General features: G+C 38.7%; 1 protein-coding gene across 1 annotated transcript; it reads left to right on the forward strand.

The window, feature by feature from the left end:
• Positions 1 to 5,670: 5,670 nt before the first annotated feature.
• LOC108549237 (myosin-2 heavy chain) lies at positions 5,671 to 15,687 on the forward strand. Its single transcript, XM_017902532.1, has 5 exons — positions 5,671 to 6,120; positions 7,637 to 11,680; positions 12,725 to 14,372; positions 15,204 to 15,557; positions 15,629 to 15,687. The coding sequence occupies exons 1-5, from the start codon at positions 5,671 to 5,673 to the stop codon at positions 15,685 to 15,687; spliced, it is 6,555 nt and encodes a 2,184-aa protein (XP_017758021.1).
• The last annotated feature ends 214 nt before the right edge of the window (positions 15,688 to 15,901 follow it).

Genomic DNA, 15,901 nt, shown 5'->3' on the forward strand with positions numbered 1-15,901 from the left:
TGGCGCGGCACGGAAAAATAAATAAAAGGAATAAAAATACAGGTGGCAGAGAAAATAGTTGCGTTCGGATAACCTATAAAATATGATTGCACGGATGCTCGGGAAACGAATTTAAGAGATCGAGGATCGAGGTAAGGATCGTGAACGCTTACGATCGAAGAGTATCGTCCATTGATATTCCCCTAAAAGTAGCAAGTCTTGTAACGTCCGGGATGATAATGCTTTTGATACGGATTCATGGCTTTTTCAGTTGCTGCGTTATGCCCCTTTGTGAACGGTCTTATGAATTATGTATTTTATCCGCCGAAGCGTTTGCTTTCTCTCTCGTCTTATTCTTCCTGGCTTTTTCACCCTGTTTCGTACCCCGAGTTTATTCGGTTTTTAAAGCAATATTTGCGACGAAAATATAGGTTAAATACGGGGTAGTTAAAGCCGCGAATATCTTGGATTGGGTATGGAATTTGAGGTTATGTTGTAATGAAATATGTTTGTATGTCGGGTGAAAATAGTGCGAGGAGGGAATTACGTCGTAATGAAATATGTTTGTATATTCGTGTTGAAATAGTGCAAGGAGGGAAAATAAAAGATTAGAATTTATTTATTTAGAAAATCAGATATTTTATTAAGATATTAGAAAATTCTGAGGAAAATAAAGATTAAAATCATATGGCTATATAAATGGAAAATAATGAAGCTAATAAATAACGATAAATGAGAATTAATTGGCACTATATAAATAATATATGACACAGAAAATGTATTTTAAAGTACATAAAATCAGAAATACGAATACCACTAGCGGTTAATTAAATTTGACGAGATTATATTCAAAATTTGCAGTGGTCGTTAACGAGTTAATACGTTATACATTATTTCGCATGTGTTCGTATATTTAACGTATATGTACATATGATGTTTAATGTATTCACAGATAGAAATGCAAATGCAGCGAAAAATGTTCTCAGCTTGTTCATTAGATATGAATGACATATTTGCACAAGCGTATTATGAAGTAACCTGAAACAGAAAGAAATAATATTTTAGATACAAAATGATTTATAAAGAAAAATGTATCTTAAGAATCATAAAGTTATATTTTAAACACTTGACTGATTATTTTTTACATTTTATTAGCTATTTTATTACCATATTTTCATTATTGCATATTTTAATTATATATATTTCAGACTAAAAAATTAGCTAAAACAGACTCAACTGTATAACAGCCTCTAAAGTAAAGACTGATCATTAAGAAATGAATAACAACAAAATATAAAAATTGTTTAAAATTAAATTATGTTTAGGAAAAAGGGGTAATAATTCTATCTTAAATATAAAATATCGACTTTCTTCTTCAAAAGTTTCATGTCAGTGAAACTCCATTCCCCAATTTATATACAAAATGAAATAAATCAACAATTAAATTAATTAAAAAAAAGGATACCGAATTTTTAAAAAAATATACGATTATCGTTCTTTTAAATATTCCTTCAAAATTTCTTTATAGGGAAGTTCCACAATTTCTTAAGTCAATTCCGAGAGCTACTAAACGGGTGTCTTCGTTTCCTTCGTACTGGTACGGCTCTACGTTAAAATTCCTGTCTCGAGCCGAGAGGCAAGCGTTTTCTAATTACGGAAAACGTTAAAAGATTACAGAGATAATGGAGGTTTGCCGTTGCGGATGCGACGCATCGTCGTCGTTGGAATCGATCAATCCACCGAACGAGCCGTGCTGTTGCTGCAGTTACAATCCCTTCAGCGACAATTCCAAAGAATCAGAGATCTACGACCTCTCGTTTGCCCTGAGGAAGCTCTCGGTAATGAAGTGTCAGATGAAGAAGTGGCGAATGGAGAGACTTCAGCTGGAGAGTGAAAATAGGTCTCTGAAACAGGCCCTCCAGTCATACGGTATCGATGTATGATATTTCGTAATGCCCCGTTCCTTCTTCATCGTCTCTATCCTCCTCTCGCTCTAACTCGCGCTGCCTATATCGCGCAGTCTCTCTCGTTTCGCGTCGTCTGTTAGCTGGCTCGCGCAAAATTGATTAATTGGAATTCTGTACGGATACCCTTCCGTTCGCGTTCCTGTCCCCTTACGAATTAATCGTTCAGTCGAAAGGAGTAGCGTTCCATGCAATTACTACTGGAAAAAGCGAGCCAAGAGAAATTATATACACCGGGTGTTTCGTTTAATTTTATTAGCTCGAAACAGTTTCCGTGTCGCTGTCGACACAAAGGGTATGAGGATCGGTATATGCTCTGTCCATTAAGATAATTCCGCTCCTGTGAGGTTATGTTCATTCTTATTAAATCAGCGCGTTTACTCGATCACATTTAACCCATTTGTATCCAAGCGCGGAATATTCCGCGAGCTGCGACTGTCGTCTATCACCGAGCGCGGAATAATCCGCGAGCTGACTTTTTCCATTACCAGTTGCTGAATATTCTTCATATGCCACAGATCACGTTTGATCCCTTTTGTGAGCATCTCATCTACATCGGTTCATTATATTCTTAACAAGTTTTACTTTTGTCGTGAAATTCCTTTTAACTGCCATTATGATTAAGTGCTGATACGCGCGCGGTGATACGGGCTAGTCGTCAATTGAACGTCGCTGATGCCTGAACACGGCACCTTAAGTACACCCATGATGCAAATGGTTAACCGCGTTTTGAGGTTATGTCAGTTTCGAAAGTAAATAACGCGATAGAGAAGACTGAAGAGATAATAGATTTCAACGACGAATAATGTATAATTTTATTTTTCTAATCATTTATTTTATATGTATTAATCGTGTATTAATTTTATTAGCCTGTCAAATGATACTTTGCATTGAAAAATTTATATTTTATTACTAGTAAAGAAATTTGTAAGATAGGTTATGTTTGTATACATATATATGCTATATCTGTATTTGTTTCTGAAGTTCCTTTGACTTTAAATATTTATTTTTATTTCTTTATGAGAACAGAAAATTACTCGAATTAATATAGTTTCAATAATATTAAACTGCCTAACCTGTAGACATATATATCAAAATAAAAAGTTTTCATTGAAAATATCGAATATCTGTTCTAAAAAGTAAAATCTGTATTTTTTAGATCTTCTATCTATATTCTTTTTCTGTTTAATATTATATTTCATTATCAAGAAAGATTTTATTTGCATATACATATATACCACATCTGTATTTGATGCTGAAGTTCCTTTACTTTTAAATATTTATTATTATTTCTATATCAAACCAGAAGATTACTCGAATTAATATAGTACCAATAATATCTTAATAATAATCAAGATGATTAAATTTTTCACTCTGTATACATATATAAAATTAAAAAATTTTCATTAAAAATATTTTCCTTCTCTGTTCGATATTAAAATAAAATTCATAAATACATTAATAGTAAATTAGTAGAATTTTCAGGTTATTTAAACAATTAGAATTAAACAATTTAAGAATATAGAAATGTAATTTTATACGAAAAATTGTAAGAATTTGTGATAACAGTTGTTCTATTCTGAAACATTTTCGCTATTTTAAAATAAAGTGTTGAAAAATATGGGTTTCCTTCTGCATCTCGTACAGTACAAGATTCTCACAGCGCCCTGATGTTATTACCTGTAAAAATGTTATCTACGTTAACCTATTCCTACATTACCAACATTCCCACACTATCCGTACAATCCCCACGATTTGCGTTACATTATTTACAATATTATATTCGCCCTGGTTTCTACCACTAAATTCTGTAATAGTAATACAAACCGAATGCTGTCTTCGAATGTAGACCAGGGCTTCCTCGCTTCGGGGATTTTCCTTTAAAATTCAGAGCGTTTTCTTTGAACGGTATCGTGCACGTGCACCGTCCCGAATGTTTCTAAAGATTAGATGTTTTCGTGTAGGTGTAAATGCGGATGAGATATTGAAGCCCGATCCGTTGGTAGTGCACTCTCGCGAAGAAATCGAAAGGCTGCAAAATGCAAACGCGGCGCTCGAAGATAAAGTGAGGGATCTGGAGGAAACTCTCGTCGAACGAGATTGCTGCGACGATCCTGGCGCTACGATTCACTTCCTCAGAGAGAAAATGAGATATCTCAGGGAGCGCTTCGCGCTTGAAAAGAAAGAGTACTGCTCTCTTCGTTACTTTGTCTGCCTCGTAAACCTAGACCTCCTTTAATTGTTTTCTCTTTCTAACAAACGTATCATCGATAGGTACTAAATGATACGGAATGGGAAAGTGATACGTGACGTGTGCAGAAAAGAGTTGGAAAGTATTAGAAAAGTTTAATGTCAAATTAGAGAAAAATTGTGGGAAAAATATCAAGTTCACTGAGATATTTCTTTTTAATTTATTATTTTGCAATTTACAGTATTGTAATAAGGATACCATGACATGGTATATTATTTATTGATATGTTTATTATTGTAGTACGATGGAAAAGGATGGTGAAAAAATTAATTAATAATTATTGCAATTATTTATTATTTATTAGTACACAGTTATTCGAATAATGTAGACTTTATAAATTACTTTATTTTCATTAGAAAAGGTAAGTTTTTAGTATTATTTATGATCAGAACAGTGGATATTGTTTTTTATTATATTATGGTGTTTGATTAGGGTTGCATGCATCTTGAGTTTGAATTATTCCAGCAACTAATTAGCAATTTTTAACTAAACATGTATTTATTTTAAGTTTATTCATATATATCTGTTTTAAATTTATAATTTGTAATTTATAGTATTATGATAAGGATACCATACCATGTTTTATTATTTATTGATATATTTATTATTATGGTACGATGGAAAGGGATGGTGCAAAAATTAATTAATAGTTATTGCAGTTATTTATTAGTACATATACACAGTTATTCGAATAATGTAGATTTTATAAGTTACTTCATTTTCATTAGAAAAGGTAAGTTTTTAGTATTATTTATGATCAGAACAGTGGATATTGTTCTTTAATATATCATGGTTTGATTAGGGTTACATGCATCTTGAGCTTGAATTATTCAAGCAACTATTTATCAATTTTTAACGAAACATGTATTTATTTCACTACTGTCTTTCATTTTCAAAATTTGGAATTTTTCTTCTTAACTCCTCTTTCAATTTCTTGTTCAAATTATAAGCCTCAACTACTTGGACTATAGTTGCAAATGAATTTTTGAATAAATAATTTCAATTCATGATATCAATTAAAAACTTACAATAAAAACTTTGAAAATTTTAGTTCTAAAGAATACACTTTATCATATTACTATTTAATTATTTAATTATTATCATATTTAATTATATTTCCTTATGAATTATTATTTAATTAATTAATTATAATTTTACTATATTACATTAATCTTATACGAATTATCATCACCTGAACCAAGTTTCTAAAGCCCCAAAGTCCCAGGAATCAACGTTTAACATATTAATGACTTAAAGTTTACACGTAGTGATTCACATCCCTCTAAGAAAACCGCGAGACTCAAAAGCGAGTCATCTTGCACGAATGAGTTAACTTAGACAGAAGTGTCAAAGAAACTTTTGCGCCCTGACAGATTGCGGGACACGATATCGCATTTGAAGCTAAAGTTGGCGCAGGCCGAGGAGGACGTCAGCTGCCCCGCGATATATCGTCTAAGGACGAAGCTGCGTGAACTCATGAAAGAGGGTCAGACGGCTGACCAGCAGGTTTCCAAAGTCGTGGAAAGATCGATCGAAACCTTGGTGGACCTCTCGAAGAGCTGCGGGGAACTTCGTTCGGAGAACGAACGCCTGCTCGCAGAGGCGGCTGAGCTTCGTGGTGCCCTGGCCAGGATGAAGGAGGAGCAGTTGGAATCTGCACCGTTGGAACTGGAGCCTATGATGAGAACCATCGACACGATCACGGTACCGGAATACGTCGACATCTCTGAGCTACTGGAGAAGCTGAAGAACTGCGAAGACACAGTGGCCGACCTGAGGAAACAGCTAGATGACAAGGACAGCTTGATAGACTCTCTGAACAAAGAATTGGAGACGATGGTCAGTCAAATGGGTCTGCAGGAGCAGATAGAAGCCATGGCTGAGGAACTTAAGAGGAAAGATGAGAAGGTACCGGTCGAAAGTAACGTTAGAGAACTTGTTTAATCCGGCTAATGGGAAATGACTTTTTTCTCCTGGCGAGTTGTGAAAACTGATTTCTCTCTTGTATGATGCGTTTAGAAGTTCGTTTGAGGGTCTGTCGACGCGACGGAAAGTTGGTAGGAGAGTGCAGAGTAGGTAAACAGGGTGCACGGGTAATTAGTATTCAAAACTTTTTCTTTCTTTTTGAAGGGAAGCGAAAATAGCTGGGTTTTAAATATTTTTCGACGAGTCACTTGATGGAGGATTCGAGATGTGGCTTGAAATATGAGAATATAAGCGTGTGTACGTGTCTTGATACGCGAATTGTGGTTGCAGTTATTCTAGGTTTGATATAATAAATTGGATTTGTCGTCCTTTAATATTAATCAAAATTATATTAAGCTGCATAGCATTTATCAATCGTGTATAGTACTATATAGTATACTATATAATATAGTGCTTTGTACCATATAGTACTGTAGCGACCATCGTTCTCACTCTCGCCACTAGATGGATTCCATCTTGAAGGAGGTTCGAGGATTTTCTTGCAAGTCCTCGGAAAAACCATCGCTTCCTATATATATATATAACTTCCCGATTATCCAATAGTATCCCGGTCTATGGCAGGGCCTTCTAGGGTAGCTTTACTGATGAGTCCACTAGCATCCTAGTGGCCAGTAGTCACTAGCATCCAGGACGAAACGCATCCTTTCCTTTTCCTTTCAACCTTTCTAGCACCACCACCATAACGAGGATACCTGCGCCTAGCCAGCTTTAACAATCCCGTGGAAGGGACCTCCAGTATACTATATAGTATAGTGCTACATAGTATACTATATAATATAGTACCTTATAGTACTAGTACTAACTAGGGAATTAACTAAGGGAAATGCTAGTTAGCAGAAGAAGAAAATTTGTTTAAAAATGTAGATATTATGACATCAAAGAACATATATCATCCATATCTACCACATATCATCATGTGCCCTCCATTCCCATCTCGATCTCCAAAAATACCAAAAATACTGTAGAGTCACACAGTCTCTACTCGCTGGAGAGTACCTCGGAATACTCAGATTCACTGCAGTCTGTATTTTCTATTCGATTCTCAATAACGCGTAACTCTCGCAATCACAACTCTCGGTTTCAACTCTCTCAAGGACTACCTCAACTCTCTAATGACTATCTCAAAACTCTCCCCTATCTTCCAGAGCGGGCCCTTTTAAGCCAGTCTGGAAGGCAAGAGCCTCCCCCGAAGGAGGAGAGAGCTCCCTCCAGGTGGAAGGGATTCCTCCTTCAGGTTAGGCTCTCCGAAGGGTCACCCACGCGGGGACCCTTCCCGAGAGGTGCCCACGGACGCGTCACCCCCGGTTTACAATGGGGAAAACCGGGGTTGAGCGAGGCTACCTCACATGGTCTGGCCCCAACTCCCCCAGGCTCGTCTGGCCGCCAGACGCTAACGGGGCCTCTATACCTGGGAAGTCAAAAAATATCCTACAATACTCTCGTGTCTCCCTTTCAGATCACCGAGCTACTAAACACTCTAAGACAATCAGAGATAGACTTGCTCGGTTTAAGTGGTCTGAAATCCGATCTGGAGAACCTGAAACCAGAACTGCAAACTCTGAAACTAGAAAAATCCGAGTTGCTAGACGAATTATCCCGTCTACGTGAAGCACTGAAGGACAGGAACGATCAGATCATAGACATCCTAGAACAAAAGGACAAGCTCGAACGAGAACACCATGCCAGGCTCTCGGCACTGCAGTCTAGCCTCGACGAGGCGTTGGCCGGTCAAACGACCTTGAACCAGGAGATCGACGATCTGAAGGCTCAGATCGCCAATCTGACGAACGAGCTGGCCCAGTGTAACAGACGGAACGAGGAGCTCGAGGAGTGTTGTCAAGACAGGGATGCTCTTGCGGAGAAGGTTCTCGGCCTGGAAGACGATCTGGCTACCGCGAGGGACACGGTAGCGAATCTCGAGACAGAGGTGGAGACCCTGAGGTCGGACAAGGAAAAGTTGTCAGAGGAGCTGGACGAGGCGAGGAAACAGGTGGAGCTGCTGACCGGGGAGCTGGAAGACGAGATGGCTGCCAGGTCCACGTTGCAGAAGGATCTCGGGAGTGCTCGGGATGAGATTGAAAAGTTGCAGAAGGAGAATTTGGATCTAAGAGACCAGATCGAGAAACTTCGCGAAGCGTTGGGGGAGTCGGAGAAGCTGGCCGAGGAGAACGAAAAGTTAAGGGCTCAGTTAGAAGAGCTGAGGAGCGAGAACGAAGGTCTGACGAAGAGGATGGGCGAGCTGGACGATTTGAATAATCGACTGAAGAACGAGTACGACAGCATGAAGCAAGCGTTGGGCAATTTGGAAGCGGAGGTCAACAGGCTGGAGGATGAACTGAGCAGGGCGGTGCAAGAACGCGACGCGTTGCTGAATGAGAATAACGACATCAGAGGGCGGCTCGAACAGGCGATAGCTGAGAACGAGGCTCTGATAGCTAGACTGGACGAGGTCGCTGCACAACTTGATAAACTGAAGTTGGAGAAGGAAGAGCTACAGATGAGTCTCGACGAGATGGGGAAGGAGAACGATTTGCTGAAACGAGACGCGAAGGCGTTAAGGGACGACCTTGAGGAGCTGAAAGCTGCTGGCGACGCGCTGAGAGCGGCGGACGGGGACATGAAACTCGTATTGGACAAATTGGAACGGGACATGAAGGATCTGAAGGCGGAAAGGGACCGTCTGACGAGCGAGAATGCGGATCTAAAAAGTAAAATCTCGGAATTAGAAGGGAAACTAGCAGAGGCTAGAGAGAAGTTGGAGAAAGCGACGTCAGAGAATGCAGATTTGTTGAAGGAAGTGAAACGTCTGCAGGGTGAATTGGAGAAGGCTTTGGGCGATACAGAGCAACTGAGATTAGAGGTACAGTCGTTGACGGAAGGCCTGGACAAGTGCGTGGACGAGATGGAGAAGCTGATGACAGAAAACACCGAGCTTAAGTCAGAGAACGAGGCTTTGAAGTCCGAAAAGGATCGCTTGTCCGACGAGAATGCCGATCTGAAGATCAAGAATTTGGAGTTACAACAGAGGTTCGATGATATCACGAAAGAGTTGGATAAGTCGAAATTTGAAAACTCCGATCTGCTAGCTGAGATAGATCGTCTGAGAAATGAATTGGAAATCGCGCTGAACAACATCGAGCAATTGAAATCCGAGATAGGTTCGTTGAAAGAAGCCCTCGACAAGTGCGTGGGCGAGATGGAAAAGCTGAAAGTGGAGAACCAAGATCTCAAAACGGAGAATCACCAGCTCGAAACGGAGAATCACCAGCTCAAAACGGAGAATAACGGACTCAAAACGGAGAACCAGTCTCTGCAATCTGAAAGGGATTGTCTGGCAAACGAAAACGCCGATCTGAAGGCCATGAACTCGGAATTGCAGGAAAAATTGGAGAACGTAGCGAAAGAGCTGGATAAGACAAAGTCAGAGAATGCTGATTTGCTCGGCGAAATAAATCGTTTGGAACGGGAATTGAAGGAAGCCTGGGAGGACATCGATCAATTGAAATCCGAGATGGATTCGCTGAAAGAAGAGCTCGACAAGTGCGTAGGCGAGATAGAAAGGTTGAATGCAGAGAACAACGACCTCAAATCGACGAATCAGGATTTGAAGTCTGAAATTCAGGGGATTAGAGGCGAAGGGGACAGTTTGGCTGTGGAATTAAGTAAACTGAAAGACGAGAATTCGGTTTTGAAAGCTGAGAGGGACCTATTGAGCAAGCAATTGACAGACGCTTTGGCGGAAAACGAAAAACTGAGAATGGCCAAGGCTGAACTAAAGGCTGAGAACGAGAAGCTGAAAGAAGAGCTTGACAAGTGTGTGGATGAGATGCAAAGGCTGAATACCAAGAACAACGACCTTAAATCGGCGAATCAGGCTTTGAACATTGAAATTCAGGGAAATAAAGACGAACTGGATAGTTTGATCGTGGAATTAAGTAAACTGAAGGACGAGAATTCGGTTTTGAAAGCTGAGAGGGACCAATTGAGCAAGCAATTGACAGACGCTTTGGCGGAAAACGAAAAACTGAGAATGGCCAAGGCTGAACTAAAGGCTGAGAACGAGAAGCTGAAAGAAGAGCTTGACAAGTGTGTGGATGAGATGCAAAGGCTGAATACCGAGAACAACGACCTTAAATCGGCGAATCAGGCTTTGAACATTGAAATTCAGGGAATTAAAGACGAACTGGATAGTTTGATCGTGGAATTAAGTAAACTGAAGGACGAGAATTCGGTTTTGAAAGCTGAGAGGGACCAATTGAGCAAGCAATTGACAGACGCTCTGGCGGAAAACGAAAAACTGAGAACAGCCAAGGCTGAGCTAGAAGCTGAGATCGAGAAACTCAAAGAAGAGCTTGACAAGTGTGTGAACGAAATAGAAAGGCTGAATACCGAGAATAACGACCTTAAATCGGCGAATCAGGCTTTGAAGTCTGAAATTCAGGGACTTAGAGGCGAAGGAGACAGTTTGGCTGTGGAATTAAGTAAACTGAAGGACGAGAATTCGGTTTTGAAAGGTGAGAGGGACCAATTGAGCAAGCAATTGACAGACGCTCTGGCGGAAAACGAAAAACTGAGAACAGCCAAGGCTGAGCTAGAAGCTGAGATCGAGAAACTCAAAGAAGAGCTTGACAAGTGTGTGAACGAAATAGAAAGGCTGAATACCGAGAATAACGACCTTAAATCGGCGAATCAGGCTTTGAAGTCTGAAATTCAGGGACTTAGAGGCGAAGGAGACAGTTTGGCTGTGGAATTAAGTAAACTGAAGGACGAGAATTCGGTTTTGAAAGGTGAGCGAGACCAATTGAGCAAACAATTGACAGACGCTCTGGCAGAAAATGAAAAACTGAGAATAGCCGAGGCTGAGTTTGAAACTGAGAACGAGAAGCTGAAAGAAGAGTTGGGCGAGTGTAAGGGAGAGAATGACAGGTTGAAGGACGAGCTTGATAAATTAAGGGACCAATTGCGATCGTTGAACGACGAATTGGATGGGTTGAAGGGTCAGCTGGCTGAAGCTGAGGACAAGATTCGATCTCTGGAGCCGCTGGTCTCTAGTTTGCAGGCAGAGAACGATAAATTGCGAAACGATTTGGCGGCAGTGGAGGACGAGGCGAGAGGCTTGAGGACGAGAGTGGGTAGAGAAATGGACGACAATGAGAGGATGAGGAACGATATGAAGATACTGGAGGATCAGGTGCAAGAGCTGAGTAAGAAACTGGACAACGTTAGGGCCGAGAACGAGGCGTTGAAGCAGGAAAATCTGGCTCTCAAGGAGAGATTGGCAGTTGCTGAGGGATACTTGTCTGATTTGAAGATAGAATGCGCGGATTTGAAATCGGAAATCGCGGATTTGAAGAAATTAATAGAGGAATTGAGAGCGAAAATCGCGCAGCTGGAGGCAGATGTGGATCATTGGAAAATGGAGAATTGTAAGCTTCAGCTGGAGATCGATAAGTTGAAAGCTGATCTCGAGAAAGCGTTGAAAGATTTGAGCGAGAGTCAGGTAAAGAAAATTATACTTTGCTTTTGTTGTGATTGCTATTTCGTTTATTTTTATCGTTATTGTAACTAAATTATTATTATTTTCATCTTTGAACTTATTTAACCCTTTGATCTACAACCACGTGTGAGGCTCGTGGTGAGGTTTTCGAGCCGAGAATGATTATCACGAACCTGGCACGTGGTAAATCGGTCGAGCCGAAACTGACTATTACGTGCCTGGCACGTGGTATGTCGGGCGGGCCGAAACTGACTATCACGTGTCATGGCCGTGGTTTGTCGATGTGTCTCACTTCAATTATTAACCTATATTGTTTGTTGTTTAATTTAATATATCATTTAGTTTGAATCATTTGTTTCTTTTTAATTTTTTACTTGTATTTTTGTAATTTATTAAATTAACTCTTTCCGAATTATATTTTTTTTAAGACAGATTTACTGTTTACGTTTTGGGACCACGCTGTTGAATCTTAAATCGTAGGGCAAGGGGTTAATAATTTTAATAATTTTTGTAATTTTATTATATCATTACATTACATTATATTTTCATGTTACTATAGAAAATATACTCATATCGAGTTTTTTAATTAACATTATCACGTAAAATATTTTTATCACAGATATAATTTCGTACAGATTGCTACAAAAAGATCGTGGTTAGTATTGTTCTCCACACAGTATTGTGCATTGTCTAGAAATCAAATGAAATTTGAAAATTTTCCACGAGCTTAATAAAGTAGTATATTGTTACGAATCGTTGAATTGATCCTCGAAAAAAGTAAACCTTTTCCTACAATATTCGTAGAAACCATCGTTATCAAATTTTAGAAATAAAACAAATATTGAAATAATTGAGTGGAAAACTGAAACTACCACTGATCTAACAAGCATCAGAATATTTCCAGTGTCGAAAAAGTTTTATTTGAATATCGAAATCCTCGTTTCAATTAAAAAAATGAAATACGAACTTCATCAAAATCTCAAAAGAAGTTTATATTCTAAAACAAAATCGTTATTTACATATAAATTGAATCTCAAATTGAAACAGGCTCTGAGAAAGGCTCAAGAGGCAGAGCTGAACCGTCTACAGACAGAGAAAGCCGATCTCCATAAAAAGCTAGCCGATCTAAGTTCCGAGATGGATCAGCAGAAGAGAGCTCTAGGGGCAGAGAAATCAGCCAAAGACAAAGCAAACTCAGAAATCTCTGCTCTGAAAGACGAGCTGGAAGCACTGAAAAAAGAATTAGAAAAATTGCGAGGGGACAACAACAAGTTGAGAAACGAAATCGACGATCTAGAGAAACTTCTCTCAGCAACGAGGAAAGAACTGAACGATGCCAAAGAAGAGATCGCTGCTCTGAGAAACGCGAACAGCGCGTTGCGATCCGAATTGGACGCTCTGGAGAGCTTAAAGAACGAGCACGACAAGCTGAAAACCGAGCTGGAAGCTGTGGAAGCTGAGAACGCGAGTCTCCGCGAGGCCACGAAGAACCTGGAGGACCAATACGGCAAGCTGAGAGGAGAAGGCGACGGCCAGAAGCTAGAGATCGACACGCTAAGATCAAACTTGGACGCAGAGAAGGCAGCTGCTGCCAAACTAAAGTCAGACCTCGAAACGTGCCAGGCTGAAAACGACAGGTTGCAAGCGCAGTTGAACGAGTTGAAGAAGGATTTAGACAAACTGAGAACAGAGAACGATCGCATGAAGAACGAGATCGATGACTTAAAGAAGGCTCTCGCGGACGCAGAGGCAAGGGTGAAGTCTCTCGAAGGCGAACTTTCAGATCTGCTAGCGGAGAAAGAGGAATTGGTCAACGAACTCTATCGTCTTCGAGATGAGCTGAAGAATCTCAAGAACGATCTGCAGAGGCAGACGACCGCCAAAGACGCGGCTACCAAAGAGCTAGCCGATCTCAAGGATGAACTGGCAAACCTGAGAGCAATGCTGAGCAAGAGTCGCGATGAAACCGAAACGCTAAAGAACGAGAACCAGAAGCTGACTATGGATTTAGACGAGTTGAACAAGCTATTGGAAGCTCTCAGAAACGAAAACACGAAGCTTCGGACCGAGAACAGTGATGTGACGAGCAAGAACGAAGAACTGACAGCGGAGCTGGCTAGAGTGAAGGATAAATTAAAAGACGCTGAAAATAATTTGAATAATCTGATTAAGGAGAACAAGGATTTGAAGAACCAAATTGCTAATCTCGAGAATGTAATAAAGGAGCTCGAAGCTTTGAAGAAACAGTTGGAAGATGCTAAGAAGGAGCTAGATAAGCTGTTACCAGAGCTGGACAGGTTGAAGTTAGAGAAGGCAAAACTGGCAGAGGACTTGGTCAAGGCTACGAACGAATCGTCCAAGTTAAGGGGCGACTTGGATAAATTGAAGAAGGATCACGAAGCTTTGCAATCGGAATTAGGTGGTCTGAAGGAGGAGATGGAGAGACAGAAGGAGCGCGATACAGCGATGGAAAAGGAATTGGTCAGGTTGAAGAAGGAGAACGACCAGTTGAAGAATGGCAATGCGAAATTGAAAAACGAGTTAAAGGATTGCCAGGATGAGAATCAAAGGTTGCGAGGTGAACTCCAGGATTTGAAGGCGAATAATGCAAAGTTGCATAGTGATTTAAGCAAGGCGAAGAATGATGCTGATAGGTTGAAGGGTGATCTGGATAAATTGAAGAGCGATTATGCAGGTCAGTAGGGATGTGTGAAAAGATGGTTTAGTACTGGAAAATTCTACTTAAAATTTTTACAAATTTTATTTCTTCGAATTCTACGAGTTTTATTTTTTTAAATTTTGCAAATTTCATTTCATGACATTTTACATATTTCATTTCTGATGGTTTTATATAATTTACTTTTTCAGATCTTGCAAATTTCATTTCTTTGAATCTTAGCAATTTTATTTCATAAAATTTTACGAATTTTATTTCCTAAAATTCTACAAATTTTATTTCTGAAGATTTTATATATTTCATTTTTTAAGATTTTGTGAATTTTATTTCTTTAAATTTTACAAATATTATTTCATAGAATTTTACGAATTTTATTTCCTAAAATTCTACAAATATTATTTCATAAAATTGTACATATTTTATTTCTGAAGATTTTATATATTTTATTTTTTAAGATTTTGTGAATTTTATTTCTTAAAATTCTACAAATATTATTTCATAAAATTTTATATATTTTATTTCGGAAGATTTTATATATTTTATTTTTTAAAATTTTGTGAATTTTATTTCCTTGAATTTTACAAATTTTATTTTATAATTCTGCGAATTCTATTTCCTAAAATTTTATGAATTTTATTTGCTAAAATTTTACGAATTTTTTAATAACAAAAATTCGCGTGATCTGTCTCCACAATTGCGTTCGAGAAAGTGAACTTATTATTCTATGACCAATTAGACCTGTACTCCTTCCAAATGCAGGCTTCTGAATCCTATGTATAATATAATATAATATCGTTTGTATAATATTTCCAAGTTCTACTAGTGTCTAATATTGAACAATTTTTACAGACTTAACGACAGAATTAGCTAATGCAAGGGAAGAGAAGAAGAGACAAAAGGAACACGATTCCACGTTAAGTGCAGATTTGGCGAAGATGAAGAAGGAGAACAACGAGCTGAAGAATGCAAACGCAAAACTGAAAAGCCAGTTATACGACTGCCAGAAGGAATTGGAAAATTTAAAGAGAGAAAATGCGAAACTGAAGAAGGCTGCAGGTTTGATAACTACCACGGTAGCGTTTCGATTGTTTGGGCTTTCGTTATTCAAATTAGACGGCGAGGGGTCTTGGTCTTTTGACGAAGTAGCTTTGCAAATTCGAGCAGAGAGGCTAATGGACGGCTGTTTAATATTTGCCTCCAATGGTACTTAGTTTAATCTTGAAATAATTATCTTTTGTTCTGACTTTATATTATTCGTTCTTGAATGTTTGCAGATTCTTTGATAGGATTAGGTAATATCGAGGGAATGAAGTATTGTCTTATAGTGAATTAATTAGGTTACTTCGGTATTTTTTCTTATTTTCTTCCTACCTTTTTTACACTGGAAATATAATTGACAATAATTGAAATAACATAATGAAAATAATTACGTTCTTGTATTAACCGAGGGAATGAAGTATTGTCTTATAGTGAATTAATTAGGTTACTTCGGTATTTCTTCTTATTTTCTTCCTACCTTTTTTACACTGGAAATATAATTGACAATA

The sequence above is a fragment of the Eufriesea mexicana genome, unplaced genomic scaffold (assembly GCF_001483705.2).
Source record: "Eufriesea mexicana isolate 0111107269 unplaced genomic scaffold, ASM148370v2 scaffold1844, whole genome shotgun sequence".
Classification (NCBI taxonomy): domain Eukaryota; kingdom Metazoa; phylum Arthropoda; class Insecta; order Hymenoptera; family Apidae; genus Eufriesea; species Eufriesea mexicana.

What these genes read in the sequence shown, in the direction of transcription:
- LOC108549237 (XM_017902532.1), top strand. Translation starts at nt 5,671, where the DNA reads ATGAAAGAGGGTCAGACGGCTGACCAGCAGGTTTCCAAAGTCGTGGAA. An exon ending in AGGTACCGGTCGAAAGTAAC is followed by an intron (nt 6,121 to 7,636) that starts GTTAGAGAACTT and finishes TCTCCCTTTCAG; the next exon opens with ATCACCGAGCTACTAAACAC. An exon ending in AAGATTTGAGCGAGAGTCAG is followed by an intron (nt 11,681 to 12,724) that starts GTAAAGAAAATT and finishes AAATTGAAACAG; the next exon opens with GCTCTGAGAAAGGCTCAAGA.